General features: G+C 41.7%; 1 protein-coding gene across 4 annotated transcripts; it reads right to left on the bottom strand.

Moving 5' to 3' along the window:
• Positions 1-7,996: 7,996 nt before the first annotated feature.
• LOC148016081 (ABC transporter B family member 19-like) lies at positions 7,997-18,138 on the bottom strand. Of its 4 annotated transcripts, none has more exons than XM_087664153.1 (11): positions 17,438-18,138; positions 16,385-16,439; positions 16,046-16,197; positions 14,786-14,986; positions 14,288-14,547; positions 13,579-13,901; positions 12,898-13,121; positions 12,401-12,741; positions 10,981-11,420; positions 10,615-10,856; positions 7,997-9,738 (listed from the first exon to the last, which is right to left on the bottom strand). In XM_087664153.1, the coding sequence occupies exons 1-11, from the start codon at positions 17,948-17,950 to the stop codon at positions 8,527-8,529; spliced, it is 3,963 nt and encodes a 1,320-aa protein (XP_087520279.1). In that variant the 5' UTR covers positions 17,951-18,138; the 3' UTR covers positions 7,997-8,526. The 4 variants fall into 4 exon arrangements, with proteins under 4 accessions (XP_087520279.1, XP_087520278.1, XP_087520281.1 ...); XM_087664152.1 differs by having other exon boundaries at positions 16,046-16,221; XM_087664155.1 differs by lacking the exon at positions 16,385-16,439 and having other exon boundaries at positions 16,046-16,221; positions 17,438-17,678.
• Positions 18,139-18,403: the final 265 nt, after the last annotated feature.

Raw genomic sequence — 18,403 nt, forward strand, 5'->3', positions numbered from 1 at the left:
GGTATGTTTTGATCTATGTCTCCTCCGTGCTCTTCCGACCTTCATTCGGCACCTTGCAGGGCTACATCGGAGCCCCCTAATCATTGCCAAGTGCTCAATAGCACTGCTGAAGACCCCCCAGCCCCCAAGAGTAGCCAACGAAAAATGTGGTGCATTTTTTAGGGGGTTGGGATCTGATCTCCTCCTGGCATTTCCAGCTCCTTCCCCATCTTCTTGGCACTGTTTGGATCATCCTCGGACTCCTCAGCATTGGTTCTCGGCTCCTGGCGATCGATACGAGTGCTTCCACCTTTAGCCATTGCTATATACACAGTCCTAGGATTGTAAAAAATAGGGCATCACTTGACATTTAATGTTTGATGCTTATTGGCATTGCTTGTTTGATGTCTATTGATGCCCGGATGTTATGGAAGCTATATCTATGCTTTGGGACTGATTTGGAGTATATTTGGACACCGATTGAGCTTCATTTGATAGTGAATATGCTACTGTAATAAAGTGGGCTGAATCTCATTTACTTGGTGTATACATTGGTTCTTGGATACGGGGTGCTTACTGGAGATTTGAATGATCATACCAATGTATTTGGAGATTGTCGAATGCTTCTTTTTGGTTCCGGAATGCTTTTGAGCTTGGATGAGGCTCCATCTTGGTCGTTATTCACTGGCATTGGGATTGAGTTGGCATGCTTTGGACGTTTATGCCCACTATCACTACTTGACATTTAGACTTCTTGCATTTATGCTTTGGTCAGATATGGATGGCACTTGGTTTGCCCATGCTTGACAGTCACTTGGAGCTTCGTGTTTGGATGTATTTGAGCATTTTGGACCTACTGGGCATTACATTTGGTTGTTAGTTACATGCTATTTGAATGCTTTCAGGCTTATGCTTTACGGGTTTGAGATAGATTGGGATTTATGCTCCGGATGTACCCTATTGGGATTTGGAATGTCTGATGCTATGCACTCGATGTATTTGAGTGTTGCTTGCTGTATTTGCATTTGACTTTACTTCCAGTGGGAGCCTCTTGGCATATTCGGATGTACATAAAGTTTTACTTACACTTGAGCTTGAGCTTGTGGGATAGTTACATGCATTTGCTCTCTTGAGAGCTTTATGTCTGCATTTAGTCTGTCGTGGGCTGATTTGATATGCCTATTGGGGCAGGCACCTATCTCTGTCACATGTTTGTTAGTCTTGTATGCATCTTGGATGGTTATGCATTGAGCTTCTTGCTCTATCAGTTGTGCTTGTGCTTGGTCTCTTCTCTTACCCCAAGACCCATTACATGCATGACTTCTAGACCTGTGAGATGTCTCTTGCCTGATAGGTTATTGGTTTGACAATTCTTGGTACCTTCTTGCCCCTTGACACTCAATGTTGGTTGAATCTTGCTACTTGGCAGTTGCAATGACATTTGTATCAATGATTACTTCACTTTGGGATAGTTTTACATACTGCTGTAATTTATTCCAACAAGCTGAAATCTGCAGATTTCAAGCGCTTATATGAGTGTAATGCTTACTATTTGATGTTATCTTGGTCATATTTGATGGATAGGTGGTTCTCTTGGTGATATCCACTCTTTTAGACAGTTTTAGCAGTGGTTTTAGTGCATTTTCTGCTAATTACAACAACTTGCAATTTTGCATTTTTACTTTCATTTGGGACAATATGGCTGGTCATCTGAAAGACACAGCTCTCTTTAACATTGCCAAGTTGGATGGTACCGACTATGGGTATTGGAAGTCCCAGATATGGCAGGTTTTGTACAGAAGTTGCAGATTAAACCCTTGCATTGCAAGGGTGTTAAACCCTAGGATATGGATGATGATGTTTGGATGGAAGTTGATGAGCTATGCAAGGCTACCATTATCTTGTCACTCTCGGAAGAGGTCCATCATAATGTTATTGGAGATGAGAATCAGAGTGCATGGGACTTATTGGAGAAGATTTTGGAGCTTTATATGCAGCAGAGTCCTGTGTCATAGATGTATTGGATGAAGCAGTTAATGGACCTTCGCATGAAGGAGGGGACATCCCTATCATCTCATTTCAACCAATTTCATGCTATCATGAAGAATCTGTTGTCACAGGGTATTGAGTTCAAAGACAACTTGCACCCGTTGTTTCTGCTTAGAACCGTTCTTGAATCATGGGATGTCTTCCGTACTGCCATATGCACGAATAAGCTTAATGGGCTGAAAATCAAAGATGTTGAGAGTGCTTTATTGACTGAGAAAATCAACAGGAGAAACAATGATGCTTCTTGCTCTTCACATGCATTGATAATTAGAGGTGGCAGACATGGCAGGCATGATAATGGTCATAAGGGCAAGGACTCTCAGAAGTCTTGGTCAAAGTCATGTGGCCACAGTCAAGTCCCATTGGATGAAAGTCTGATCTTACCTATCATTATTGTGGGAAAGCAGGACATATTAGGCTGCAGGACATATTAGGCTGCAGTGCCATAAGATGCACGATGATAAGCGTAAGGAAAATGGAAAATAGAAAGTGCAGGAAAAGTCTTCTGAGCGCATTATTGTACCTGCAAAGTCCAGTGTGAAGATAGAAGAGGCTAATGTCATGCAAGTCACTGATTCAGATGAGGATTATATACTTGCAGCTTCTTCATGCAATGCCTTACAGGCTTCTGAGACACATTCTATGTATGCATAGTGTTGGCTTTTGGATTCGGGTGCGTCATTTCATGTGACACCCTGTAGAGATTCGTTTCACACCTATCGTACCATCTCTGGTTCTATGTGTCTTGATGATGACAGGTCTCTTGACATTATGGGTATTGGAGATGTTAGGCTGCAGTTTCCTTTTGGCAGTTCTTTTGTTTTGCATGATGTATGCCATGTACCTGCGTTGACTCGCAGCCTTATGTCAGCTGGACAGCTTGATGATGTAGGGTATTTTGTGTCTTTTGGAGACTCTGCATGGAAGATTACTCGTGGCAGGCTTGTGCTTGCAAGAGGTGCCAAGTCTGGCAGCCTCTATCCCTTACTTGTATCTGGAGCTACCTTGAATCATGTTTTGTCTGTGGGTTCTATCCCCCATGTATCCCTTTGGCATGCTCATTTGGGGCATATGTCCCTTAAAGGAATGAAAATGCTCCGTGCTTCGCAGTATCTTCCACCTTTTGACTCTTCGCATTTTGACTCTTGTGTTCATTGTTTGTATGGTAGGCAGACTAGGAATACGCATAAAAAGTTTGGTAAGAAATGCATGGGTGAGCCCTTGGCTCTTGTGCAATCAGATGTATGTGGGCCCATGCCCTGTCAGTCACTAGGTGGGGCAAAGTATTTTGTTACTTTCATAGATGATTACTCACATAAGGTTTGGGCTTATCCCATTAAGAGAAAATTTGATGTCTTAGACACATTTCAGCATTGGCTTGCATTAGCAGAGAACCAGTTTGGGAATAGGCTGAAATGCCTAAGGCTAGATAATGGGGGCGAGTATGTATCATATGCTTTTGAGCAGTTTTGTGATGAGCGAGGTATTAAGTGTTAGTTGACCGCCCCTTACACCCCTCCCAAGAATGGTATGGTTGAACTCATGAATAGGGCCATTCAGGAAAGGGTCCATAGCATGCTTAGCCAGATTGGCTTACCACAACACTTTTGGGCTGAGGTAGCTACTACTGCAGTGTATCTCATTAACAGGTCACCTAGCAATGGCATTGACTTTCAAGTTGCAAAAGAGGTATGGGCAGGCAAGCCCCCCTCTTATGATCATTTGCGTGTCTTTGGATGTGAGGCATTCTGCCATGTGTCCAAGGACAAACACAATAAGTTGGATCCTAAAAGTGTCAAATGCATTTTCATTGGCTATGGAGATGTAGGAGAGATGGGTTACCGTCTATGAGATCCGTAGCCATGATGTCATCTTTCATGATGACAAAATGCATATGCAGCTTGAGAAAGTGGTTGAGGTATGCAGAGTTATCTTTCAGGAGGAGCCACCTGCTCCCGTATAGCTTGCTCCACGGCCAGCTAGACAGTGTGCAGCATCACCTGATATAGAGAAGAAAGCCCGTGACGGTTCTTTACTGATTTTGGTACTCTATGTGGATGACATGCTTTTAGCAGGGACAGCTCATGAGGAGTTAGCTACTCTTAAGGCTCAGCTCAAGAAGATATTTGAGATGAAAGATCTGGGATAGGCTTCTCATATACTTGGTATGCGCATTACATGCAATAGATCTCAGGGACTACTCTATCTATCATAGAGGGAGTACATTCATGAAGTCCTTGAGCGCTTCCGTATGTAGGATGTTAAGCCTATTGACTGTCCATTACCTTCTCATGTGAAGGTTTCACAAGACGATTGTCTGCAGATAGATAAGAAAAGGGCCGAGATGGCCAAGATTCCCTATGCATCAGCCGTGGGCAGCCTTATGTAAGCCATGATAGCCACTCGTTCCGATATTACCTTTGTAGTTGGGGTTGTGGCACGTTATATGGCTACACCTGGCAAGAAACATTGGGATGCCGTGAAGGGTATCATGAGGTACCTGAAGGGCACAACATATATGTGTATTTGCTATGGATGCCAGGATATAGGAGTCGTGGGGTACACTGACTCTGATTATGCAGGACATGTAGATAGTAGAAAGTCTACTTCTGGCTATATGTTCACTTATGCTGGAGGGGCTATCTCTTAGATGTCCACGGCCACGTCCAGGGTGCAAAAAGTGTATGGCCCTTTCTAGTATAGAGGCCGAGTATATTGCAGTCATAGAGACTTGTAAGGAGGCTCTCTGGTTAGGCCGTTTGATTGCAGACCTTGGTATGATAGATGTTATGCCTACACTGCATTCGGATTCTATGAGTGCCATTCAATTGGCCAAGAATTAGGTCTTCCATGTGAAGACGAAATATATTGAGATGAGGTATCACTTCATTCGCAAGGTCATTGAGGACATGTCTGTTGACCTTGTTAAGATTCCGACTGAACAAAATCCTGCAGACTTGCTCAGAAGAGCCTGACTACAGAGCGCTTTGCCTTCCTCAGGAGATTGATGGGCATTGGATGAGATGACGTCTTTTTCCTCATCCTGTTGTACATGTGTACATGTTGTACTGTCTTTTCTTTTATCTTCTCTCTCACTGGGACAGATTCACCTTTAACTGGGAGGTTGTTGGGGGTAAAGGCACCTCTGCCTAGCCACCCATGTATTACTACACTTTACTACATTGACAGTACCCGCCACTGCACACTGCAGGTTGCACGCACCCATCATAGTCACTTATTCTTTATTCTTTTAGTGACAATTTGAATAAAGGAAGGCCCGGCCACACATTGTGGTTGTTGGAGTTCCCACTTTTGAGTCTCTCTCTCTCTTGCTCTTGCTCTCCATCCGCCATAGCTCTCACTGCCAAGCTTCTTTCTCCTAGGTTCTACTTCCCTTTCACGTAGACCTTCTGTAGAGCCTCTATTCCTGCTTTGTTTCAGTTCTGTAAATCCTCTATAGATCTTCTGTAAGTGTTCTATGGAATGTATGTGTGACTCTGGAAAAGTTTTCTAACTTTTGGAAAGGATGAATCTAAGTTCAAAAGAGCTAAAACAAATGGAAGAAGTAATTGTTGAAGACTGAAGAGAAGACTGAAGTAAAGTGACAATAGTGAGCTATGAAGAGACACTATAGTGGCTCTGGTGTCCTTTCATACCTCTCCCATGCCTCTTGGGAGGTGCATCCATGACGTACGAAGGATTATTGTGAGTGATTATTGAGTATTATAGTGAGGGGATGATGTACTATTGATTGAGAGAGAGAAAGAGAGTCAGAGAGATAACTAATTCTATCAAAACAATGTATCCTTCTATGAGAGATTGAGAGAGAGAACTATGAAGATAATGAAGATGAATACTATGTGATTATTTCCATTTAAAAATGATGTATTCTTTTGTGTTTTTATTGGTTTTGATGGATTCTATGAAGGTGTTGAAGATTATGGTTGATTCTATCAAATCCGTGGGAGATATCTACTATGATGCTGTGTGAAGATTTGTTCTTTTCCTTGTTGTGGTTCTCTAAAGAATGAAACAAAAGCTTGTTGATGTTATAAGATATACTTTCTTGCAGTAGAAACCCCTTTTCCTTGGTGTCTTTCTTGGGGCTCCACTATAGCTAGATTGTGTATTGTAAAAGAGAGTTAGCAAAAGCCTTCCTACCCATGAGAGCTAAGCTAGCAAGTTTCTTCAGATTTTGGCCACCTATATGCTATGAAAATAGACTAAAGAAGACAAGGAGCATATCTTTTGGGAATATTGCCAATAAATGAGGATCCTTTGGGGTAAGGTGAAAAGATGGGTTCACAATGGAGGGCTAAACACTTGGATTTTGATGAGGTTCATCCTCTCTAAGGGAGGGATAAGATCTAAATGAGGAGTTTCTCGAGTCATGGGATATCTTAAGAGCTATAGTCATCAAAAATATATGGAACTTTAGGAACCTAAGAGTGTTTGAAAGAACTAAAGGCTCCCAAACACTAGGTGAAACCTTTGATCAATGTTGAGAGGCAACACTAGTCACACTCAAAGGAGCTATGAGGTGTGCTTTAGCATACAAGGTCTATGCTAAAGTACTAGAAACCACCCAAGGGGGGCGGATGAAGCATATAGGAAGTTCTCCTAGGATGATCTTTAAGATGTTATAAATACATTTTTATTTTCTTAGTCCTTCTTTATTAATACTAATCTGCCATCTCAAAGCATTTTTCTATAAAAAGTATCATTTTGTAGTATGTAGCTTTGATTATGCATGGACTTTGACTATTCAATGATGAGTAAGAGTGTTGGCATTGGCTATGGCAAGCGACTGCACAAAAAGGTTCCTTTTAGAGTAGAGGTCCCACTCCCCTAGTGACATGTGGTATAATAGGACAAGAATACCAGTGAGTTATATGTCCTTACCCCTCCATGGATCCTCTGGAAAGGAAACACCACACCCAAATTCAAAAGTAAGCATTTAGTGTCACAAGTTATCAAAGTCATCCTTGTTTTGGGGATATATATATATATATATATATATAGAGGCTCATTGAGGTTATTGCCATTCTCGTATTGATTATCTAAATAGAGATAGTGACTCAACATGGGAGAATAATCCTGGTCAGTCCACCTATAAGAAATCATCTATATAACGTGTGTTCAAAGGATATTAAGAAATACCCTTTTTTAACATGCTATAAGGCCTTAAAATGACCCCTTTTACTTTACTAAACTTATGATTTTTAAAAAAAATTGTAATTAAAAAACCCATTTTACAAATATAATCATGTAAGTTTTACTAAATATAATACCCTTTCTTTTGAACTCACGTGGTATCTTACGTATTCTATGAGGTGGACTCCCGGGAGAATAATATCTTCTAGAAGGACAAAGAGAGATCATTTTTTGATAAGTCATGATAACCATGATAGTCGTACACCAGATAGCTTCAACACCTCTATACACTATGGCACATATTTTTTGTGAAGGAGCATTGACTAATTACCATTCCCAAACCATAATCCACAAGAAGAAGCTTATTGCCATTCTTGTGTTGATTATCTAAACAGAGATAGTGACTCAATGTGAGAGAATAATATCTTCTAGAAGGACAAAGAGAGATCATTTTTTGATAAGTCATGATAACCATGATAGTTATACACCAAATGGCTCCAACACCTATGTACATTATGCCACATATTTTTTGTGAAGGAGTATTGGCCAATTACCATTCCCAAACCATAATCAACAAGAAGAAGCTTTGGTGTTTGATACATCACGGGCTTCCAAAGTGTCATTGTGTAATATATGTATATGAGAGAGAGAGAGAGAGAGAGAGAGAGAGAGAGAGAGAGAGAGAGAGAGAGAGAGAAGTGACTCAAGGCTTTGGAAACAGATGCATTGTAGCGAGGAAGTGCATTTGTGGGGGACTCATTTGTCTTATGCGTATGCATTCTATGCATTTAAGATTTTGTATTTTTGTGTGCACATTTTATGCAAGAGGCCACAACGAAAGAGAATACAATCTATGTGCATGTGTTATGATGCATTGGGTGCCTTTTTTCTAACAAAAATATAAGAATTTGAAAAAAGATTCAATAGTTGAGCTTGTTCAATGAGTGGCATGTAGGATTGGCATGCTTTTTGTGCGTGGGAGATAATAAATGGGAAGTTGTAAAGCTTCACACATTGTGATGGTAGGCGCCTGTAATCACATTGTGTCGTTGAATGGACATGGATTCTAAAGGGTGGAAGCTGTAGAAGACAATGTTGCACCAATGTTGGGAATAGGGGTTGTCGAGAGACTTGATTCTAAAGGGTGAGAATAGGAAGAGAGAGAATTTGTTTGGAAAATACATGGGATATATAATTGGAGGGAGCCTTGTTGGACGAGGTGGGATATCCATGGAGGGAGCGATCATGTTGGAGGTTGACGAGGTGGGAGATCAATGGAGGGGTATATCAATGGAGGGAGCCTCGTTGGAGGTTGATGAGGTGGGATATCCATGGAGGGAGATATCAATGGAGGGAGCCTTGTTGGAGGTTGACGAGGTGGGCGTAGGCGCCGTTGGGCTTGGAGAGGAGGGCGTGGTGGGGGCCCTGTTCGACGATGCGGCCGTCCTGGACGACGGCGATGGTGGTGGCACGGCGGACGGTGGACAGGCGGTGCGCCACCAGGACAGTGGCCCGCCCCCCCATCACCCGCTCCAGGGCCTCCTGCACCACCCTTTCCGACGCCGCATCCAGCGCCGACGTGGCCTCGTCCAGCAGCAGCACCGCCGGGTCCCGAACCACCGCACGCGCGATCGCCACGCGTTGCCTCTGGCCGCCTGACAGCTGGACGCCGCGCTCGCCCACCTGCGTGTCGTATCCTCGTGGCAGCGCGCAGATAAAGCTATGCGCGTTGGCGGCCGACGCCGCCACCTCCACGTCAGCCTGCGACGCCCCCGGCCGCCCGTAGAGAATATTCTCTCGGATGGACGCCGCGAAGAGGGCGGGCTCCTGCTGGACGAGCCCGATTCGACGGCGGAGGGACCGCAGCCGCAGCTGCCGCACGTCGACGCCGTCGATCAGCACCCGGCCGCCTGTGACGTCGTAGAACCGCAGGATCAGCGACAGGACGGTGCTCTTCCCCGACCCGCTGGGCCCCACCAGCGCCAGGCTCTCCCCCGGTCCCACCCGCAGCGACAGGTCCGTGAAGACCGCCACGTCAGGCCGGCTGGGGTATGCGAATGCCACGTGGTGGAGCTCCACGTCGCCGTGCGCCGCCGCCGCCGTGTCGGCGCCCCCGGCGTCGGCGTCGATTAGCGTCCGGCGGTCGATGACGGAGAACACCGACCCCAGCGCGTGACCGGCCCTCACCACGTCCGGGGACAACCCTAGGGCCTCTGCCACGCCCATCGCCGTTATGACTAGCACCATGAAGACCCTGATGACCTGGCCGAACTCTGCCCGCCCGTCCCGCACCAGCACCGCCCCATACCATAGGGTTAGGGCATAGCTGCAATATGTGGATAGTAGTGCCAAGCCATAGAGCCCGCCCGCCACGTTGCCCCGTAGGAAACTCGCCCTCTCAGGACCCTTTAGCTCGGTCGCCACAAGGTCCAAAATCTTGTTCTGGGCGTTGAAGGCCGCTATCGTCCTCACATTCCCCACCGCCTCACCTGCTATCGTGTTTGCCCGCACATGGGCAACCTCCAGGTCCCCAGAGAAGCCCTTCATCCCTAATTGCTACAAACAACGAAAGAATTATGGTATGTTCAGTAGCATTCTCAAGGTCCTAGTAAAAATTCACAACAATAGTCAAGTCATACACTTCTATTGATTACATTGCATTCTCAAGGACTTTGCACATTCATTGTTGTTGGGTCCTTTCTGGGACTTCCCTTTTGTGGAAGAGTATACAACATATACATTGATCATAGGAATCCTTAACCCCACATAATTTTTCAGAAAAACTACACTTGCGAACTAGCATTCTCAAGGGCTTAAGAAAACCATGTAGTAGCAATCAACCCCAAAGCTCTTTTGATCTATAGCAATTCCCTAGAGTTGGACTACACGCAATTCCAAACTATCCATGGACTACCAATATTAGGATGAAGGGACCAATCTAGTAATGTCTAGAGGGCAGCAATTACACCATAGTTCCAAGAGAAAATAAGGATTTTTGCATGCTCTTTCTAAGATGTGCACCGATGCATGCTTCTATAAAAAAATCAAGATGTATTGAGTCTTGTATAAAGTGCACACAATTCAAAACATAGAACCAACAAAGAAGTTGCAAACTAGGACACAAGGGAACAAATTCTTTTGAGTGCACTACATGGTTATGAGACATGTGTGATAATTTGAAAATTAACTAGATATTAAGTTAATATTAATTGTCATCTCACAAGCTAAATTGTGAAGTATGCATTTGTTTGCTTCGCTCATCAAGGGGTATGTTTTGTCATGCTATGCGTGTTCACAAGGCTTTTATACAATAACAAATTCAAATATTATCATATAAGTTAGTTTTCGAGGTTGAGGAAATTGAATTTCAAAACAAACAAAAAATAAATATTAGTTATTTACAAACTTCTATAAAACAATGTTAGCATTTACCTCTGCAAGAGCACTTGCAACAAGGAGAGGTAGGGTTGCAATCATGACCAAGGCCATTTGCCAACAACCAACCAAACTGACAATGCAAGATGCCAGTACAAGTGCAAGATTTTGAGCTAAAAGGGAAAGCATGTCTGCCATTGCAGCACGGACATTAGTTGCATCGGTAGCTAAACGAGATGTGAGCTTGGTGCTATTGTTCTCTTCCGAGTCAAACCAACCCACTTCATTTTGCAATATTGCTGCACATACAACCACATAATTGAGAAAAAAAATAGTATATTTAGTAGCTAGAACATTTGACCTTAATGATTATAAAGCCCTAAGGAAGAAATGTAAGATTTTAAGAGTATAAGAGGTACATACACTTGAACATAAGTTCTCGAACTCTATTAGTGAGGTTCTCTCCCATGATGCCAAAGTTGTAGTGTTGTAGAAAGAATATTAAAGGTTGGGTGGCAGCCAGGCCCAAGATGATGAATGCATACTTGGTAGCCTCGACCTTAAGCTTATGGTGGTCCTTGTAATAATACACCTCAAGCATGTGGCTTAGTATCACCGAAAATACAGGGTTCATGCACCCACTTAGCATGGCACCCATTATGGCAAGTACAACACGAGGCCATTTTGACGCATTTAGTTTCATTAAACGCAAATAATAGCTCTCTTTCTTCTTATTGTGCTGTTTACTAAATTCCTCGGATTTTAGGTTGTACAAGTAATCAATTGAGTCTCTACCTTGTTGGCTCAAACTTTTATCACTAACTGATGATCGTCTCCTTGACACTGTTGCTGTGCTTCCTTTGCTGAGAGAGAGAGAGAGAGAGAGAGAGAGAGAGAGAGAGAGAGAGAGAGAGAGAGAGAGTTAGTCCTTGCCTAAGGTTGACACAAGCCGTCCATGAATTGACCTTACAATCACATGTATGTGTCCACAACTTAAAGTGCATGATACCACATGAATTTCCTTTGTCCAATGATTTCCAAATAGCTATAGCCTATCAGCCCTTTTGCAATGAAAAAAAGTGAGTTGATCAACCTAGATAGTGTTAATTCAATTTATCAGGTTCCTATCTTTTGATGTGAGATTATCTACCTTCCATTTGCTTGGTTCCTTTCTTATGATGAGAACAAGTGGCATGATCTACCAAGCTAGTAGTATTGATTCCAATCAACTATTTCCTACCTTGTGACACAAGAAACCAAGCTCATGGTTAAGCTATACATAGACCTAATTTGCAATTAGTTATGGGTATGAGATTGATAAGCTAACCTATTCTTGATTGTTTGAACATTATGTGCACATTGAACCTCCATTGAACCAACTACAAACAAGATAGTTTGATAATAAAAATGGACATTGGATGATCATAACAATGAATTTCAAGGTGATAGAGCGTGTTAAATTATCCATGCAAATAATTCATACTTGTCATTGTGAAAAGTCAAATTGGTTGTTAAAGCACTTCAATTCTTGTGGGGGAGACAATTTTGGTGTATGTTTTGGAGGTTCTTTTGAAAAATGATTCATTTAATGGATGAAACATACAAGAAAAATTTCACTTCATGATTACTTCATTGTTTTATAGTTAACATTACTTTTTTATTAATGCTTTTGAGCCAACTTAAATCTATTATGTATGCAAGATGGCATGTGTTTAAAAGAATGCATGGAGCATATGAGAAAATATTGTGCATACACTCCCATTGAAAGCCACATGAGAAAATATTGTGCACGCACTTGAACTTTAATACGTTTACTAAACATGAGGAAGGAAGTTAAATATACCTATCTTGGACCATGTTTTGTAGCTTGACTAGTATAGCATATGGTCCTTTGTCTCCTTTAGCCATAAGCTCATCATGATCTCCTTGTTCCACAATAGCTCCTCCTTGCACAACTGCTATCAAGTCTACATGCCTTATAGTTGACAACCTATGGGCAATCACAATAGTTGACCTTCCGACCATTAGATGATCTAGTGCATCTTGCACCACACGCTCTGATGTTGCATCCAAAGCACTAGTAGCTTCATCTAACAATAAGACCTTGGGATTTTTTAGCATAGCTCTAGCAATAGCAATCCTTTGCTTTTGACCCCCTGATAATTGGACTCCTTTTTGTCCAACCTACAAATATACAAAATATTATTAGAAAGTCTATTAACCTATTAAAGATAAATAAGTATACTTAATACTTCTATGTTCTTCTTGGATCTATTTGTGTGCTACATTCATTGACATATTAAGGCATGCAACTTATTTTTAAGAGATGTGATGAGTTACCTGTGTATGGTACCCACAAGGTAGGTCACTGATGAATGCATGTGCATTAGCTGCTTTGGCAACTTCATCAACATCTTTCATGGAGGCATTTGGCTTTCCATAGAGAATATTCTCCAAAATGCTAGTGGTGAAGAGAGCCGGTTCTTGATTAACAAGGCCAATTTGATTACGTAGCCAAGAGACCTCCAAGGTTTTAATGTCAACATTGTCTAATAAAACGTGTCCTAGATTCAAAAGTTGCTAAAGATTAGGTAGTGCCTTGACCTCATGTAAGGCAAAAACCTTAACATTGTGAACAAATCAAAGATAAGATCACTCTAGGATTTTATGTTGGTGTTCAAATTACTTGTCCAAGCCCTTAGGTTGTGGCCAAAATCAATCCTTTGCCTTAAAACTATTAGCTTAGGTTGTCACTTTAATGATTTTGGACACAAGTAACACACCCTAAGCCTAGCTTGATGGACCCTTATGATATTACAATTATGAGAAATGGTTTTTACTTGCATGCATAGGTTACTTGCTGCTAAAAAATATAAAGGTAACACATGAACTTATGTTGGAAAGTACTAAAGGTTTGGCAATTCACATTTCTAATGCTTACCATCAAAGACCATTTGTAACGAACCTAAAAAAGTGCATGCACATTTAAAGAAAAACAAAATTGGGGTTGTTTTGGGGTACCTGAAATAGGATCATAGAATCTCTCAATCAAAGATACTATGGTACTCTTGCCAGAACCACTACTCCCTACAATGGCAACAGTCTTTCCAAATGGTATTTTTATTGAGAATTTCTTAAATATGGGAACATTTGGCCTTGAAGGATAGCTAAAATTCACATCTTGGAACTCAATGTCCCCCTTGACATCCACCAAAGTAGTAGTAGGCATTGTACTTGAACATGAGTTGATATTTGGCACCTTCTCTACCATTTCAAAAATTCGAAAGGCTGCTACTTTCCCTTTTGCAAAAGTTGAGATAGAATTCATCGCTTGGCCTAAAGCTCTGTATGAATAGTTGCCATTTATATGAATTAGGCCAAATAAAGATTTACTAGATTAGTTGAAACAACCAACTTTATTTAGTTGATTAAATCAACTATAAAATCCAAAATTTTGACTCACATATAGATTCAATAGTATCATATGGGCAAAAATGACTACCACATAAGGAAGATCCAAAACATCATTTTCCATTCAATGACTTCTACAAACAAGCTTGAGCTCAAGAATCATCATCTCTATGCATATAGTAGATGCACAAGCATGGAACTTGCACCGATTTCTTATCAAGGGTCTTGTTCATTATTGCCAAATTTGTTAAGCATGAAAAAAACAATCATTTAGTGAGAGTCTCTCTTGTAAAATATTTTGGATAAGGTAGGCACGTACAATCCACCAACAATCACTGAAAAGGTTGCTGCTATTGCATTCCCACCATTTGTAGTGCCATGACGAATCAAAGTGCTTGCATACCAAAGGACAAGTGCCCATGAACAAAATAGTATTCCATAGGTTGCTCCCATGCCTAATCCCTTTGCCAAGCCTGCTTTATAGCCCAATTTCTTAGTAACTTCAAGCAATTTTGAGTAGGATTCTAGCGCCTTACTCTCACCCATAAAGGCATACACTATCCTAATTTGGGAAATTGTCTGCACAACAACATACATATAATGCGATTTAGAAAAACTATAAGTCATATGTAGATAAAAATGGACATATGATCATGTTCGTTGATTGTAGAAAAAGGGCATGTGACATACTTTTGTTTTTTTTTTCTCATCCTCTAAGACTTAGTAATATATATTTCATTCTACACGCTATTAAAAACAAAAACTTAGAATTGAGATTTACACTATCTCTAAATCAAATATAAGAGTTAGGAAATACCTGCTCTGCTATGCTTCCTGCTTCACCATAAGCTTGTTGACTTTTGGAAGATAATTGAGTCATTATGAAGGCATATAGACCACCAGCAAATGCAATTGCTGGCACTACAGCCAAGGTCACCAAAGCTATTTTCCACATAGATGTAAAGCCCACAACAAAGCCTCCAACAAAAGTTGCTAGGAAATGAAGAAAGTTTCCCATCTACACATGTCATGCACATTTTAATATGAATGGCATAGTGCATAGACATTTGATATTGTATACTATATATGTATTACTCATCTAATCAATGGAAAAACTATGAGTTTTGAACTTTGATAGTGCAATAACATATGAGGAGATGGTGCATAGACATTTTAATATGAATGGCATAATGCATAGACATTTGATATTGTAGACTATATATGTATTACTCATTTAATCAATGGAAAAACTATGAATTTTTAACTTTGATAGTGCAATAACATATGAGGAGATGGTGGCGGTCATCATGGTGATGCTAATGGTGATGTGATTGATGGCAATGTGATGGTGATGGTTATGCTAGTGATAGAGGTAACAATGATAGTGATTGTCATGGTGCATTGATGGTGATGTTGATGGGGTAACAATTAGTGGTAGTGGTGTTTGGTGTCATGGGAGCAATATTCATCTTTTTATTATAATTCTAACATTGTCTATATTATAGCATGCCATTTTAAGGTATCATGAGAGAATTATAGTTGAAGTATGGTAACCCGATCTAGTTTTTTTCAAGAGATCACTACTTGGAATTTAGATACTTTTACACACATGCACACACACATGCACGTATGCACTCACGCATGCACACGCACACACGAAAACACACGCACACACACGCATGCACACATGAACACATGCACATATGCACACGCGCGCACGCGCGTGCACGTGTTTGCACACACGCGCGCACACACACACACACACACACACACACACACACACACACACACACACACACACACACACACACACACACACACACACACACACACACACACACACACACACACACACACACACACACACACACACACACACACACACACACACACACACACACACACACACACACACACACACACACACACACACACACACACACACACACACACACACACACACACACACACACACACACACACACACACACACACACACACACACACACACACACACACACACACACACACACACACACACACACACAGAGTTGCCAGGAATACTAGAGGAGTTGACCTTCTCACTAATTGCATCTTGAAAGAATATTGTATCGGAGGCAAGGCTATTGAGAATTGCTCCTACACGAGCGTCAGTATCAAAGAAGGCAATATCTTGCCTCAATATAATCTCTAGGTACTTGATTCTCATCTTTGAAGCTTGCCTCTCACCTGCATGCATCCAGCAAGTAATCTCTACCAAAGTGAAAAAAGTCAAAGAATGGGCCAAAGTTAGAGAGTCATATATATTGGGTTTTCTTTCTTCATTGAATGTTCTCCTACAATGTCACACCTAGATTGCAAATCATAAGACCCTAAGAATAGTCACAAGAAATTTTGGCCCATTAATGTAGCCCACCTATCCATGTTGAAATGCACACGATTAAGCCCAAGTAGACCAAATTTAGAGCATTCTGCACAAGGAAAAAAAAGAAGAAAAATGCAAGGTTTATAAATTATCCACAGAGTTCACACACAATGAATGAGAAATGTAGGAGACATTTAAAATACAAGGTGACATTACTAACTTTATTATTCACTACTTCATAAGTAGGAATACCATTCCACTATATGTGATAGTAATATATATTATTACTTTATAACTTCAAATTCATAATCTTTTGAATTTTATGTTCGACTATGATCCTCTTGGACTTTCAACTTTGGACCTCTAACTTTCCCAATACCAAGAACTTCTACTCATGAAAATAGTTCCTCAAATTAAGGTTATCCTCTAACTTCCCACTCTAGTTCTAATGCATTTTCAAATTAAGATTATCCCCCAACGAACTCAAAACTAGAATAAGAAAGTTTCCAAAATAGCTTACCCTTTGCAACAATAAATTATGAAGGATGATGTACAAAAAACATAATATGAATGATATTGATGATAATAGGAATACTCAATGTGCACATTAAAGCTTCTTTTGAGAGAGAGAGAGAGAGAGAGAGAGAGAGAGAGTGTGTGTGTGTGTGTGTGTGTGTGTGTGTGTTGGGGGGTACGACGGTTTGTTGTGCAACATTTGATGCACATAAGCGATAATGAAAAATGCCAAGTATGCCACATGTCCAACTAACTCCACTTAACTTGGAGTAATTTGTTGAGCTTGAACAAGGGAGACCGGAACCCAAGCATGCATTGTTTGGATGGGCATTGCTAAACAAGCAATGAAAGTAAGGCAACAATAAGCATGATTATAACATTTGAAAAAAGACAACAAAATAATTGTTGAGAATTGAGCAATGATGGCAAAACACTAGTAAGGGTGGTTTAGCAACGATACCAACACTGGTATTGAAGGGGACTATTGCAACGATGGCAAGACACTAGTAAGGATAGTTGCGACGATAAGAAAGACGAGTACCAAGGGGGAATATGATTGCAACGAAAGAGAATATGGATGGTAGGTACCTTGCCAACGGTGGTGGCTAATTGGGCGGGGTCGTCCTGGTGGGTACCGAAGGTGTTGACGAGGCGGCCGAAGAGGAGGAAGTAGGCGGGGGTGGCGGCGCCATGCACGAGGGAGCCGAGGGACCCGGCGCCCATCAGCAGCCAGTCCAGCCGGTCGGCGAACCAGAAGAGCCGCCACACAGGCACTGCGCCCCCCGCCGCCCCCTGCTCTACTCCCTCCATATTGCCCCTTCCTCCTCTCGCCTTATCATCATCACCAGCTGCAGTAATACTAGTCCTATGATCATCACCCCCTCTGGATCCCATTTCATCATCAGTCCCACCGTCTCTGATCGACGTCTCATGATCATCCCTACTTATATAAGCATCATTACCCTCCCGCCCATCATCCTCCACATCCCCTATCGACGTATAAACCTCCATCGCCCCATCAACCGTCTCATAAGACGCTTCGGCCGCCGCCTCCTCCTCCTCCTCCTCCTCCCTCCCTTTCATCTCTATTGTAGTTTCCATGGAAATGCAGCTTTGCTTCAGTCCTCGCTTGATATGAAACTCTAAGGTTTGGATCCTTTAATCGTGATTCCTCAGCATATAAAGTTGAGAGAGAGAGAGAGAGAGGTAGAGAGAGAGGAGCCAAGGCGGCAGGAGGGGAGGGCGGAAAGAGTTTTAAGAGTGGGTATGTGCAAACCTGCGAGACCTTGTACATGTCAAATTTGCTAGGTGTGACAAGCCTTTTTTTGAATCTTAGTTACTAAATTTATAGTCACTTTTGCTTTTGAGTGCAGGTAGAGACTAAATGTGTGCCTGCACTCTTAGTTGTTCTCCTCCTTTAGGATCCTTTCATTAGGGCCCACTCATCCTTTTCAATGGTTTACCTTTAGACCTTTTGCCCTTACACTTACTGTAGCATATGCTATTGTGATTACTATGTAAGGAGCAAGAGCACTTTAACAAAATCCCAACACC

The sequence above is a fragment of the Lygodium microphyllum genome, chromosome 23 (assembly GCF_053477565.2).
Source record: "Lygodium microphyllum isolate KBCC chromosome 23, Lygodium_microphyllum_v1.1.10, whole genome shotgun sequence".
Classification (NCBI taxonomy): Eukaryota; Viridiplantae; Streptophyta; class Polypodiopsida; order Schizaeales; family Lygodiaceae; genus Lygodium; species Lygodium microphyllum.

Bases quoted from the DNA above. Each gene is read 5' to 3' on its own strand.
- LOC148016081 (XM_087664152.1), bottom strand. From the start codon at position 17,950: ATGGAAACTACAATAGAGATGAAAGGGAGGGAGGAGGAGGAGGAGGAG. The intron at 16,440-17,437 runs GTACCTACCATC...TTCCTTGTGCAG, and splicing joins TAGCCACCACCGTTGGCAAG to AATGCTCTAAATTTGGTCTA. The intron at 16,222-16,384 runs GTGGGCTACATT...TCACTTTGGTAG, and splicing joins GTGCATTTCAACATGGATAG to AGATTACTTGCTGGATGCAT.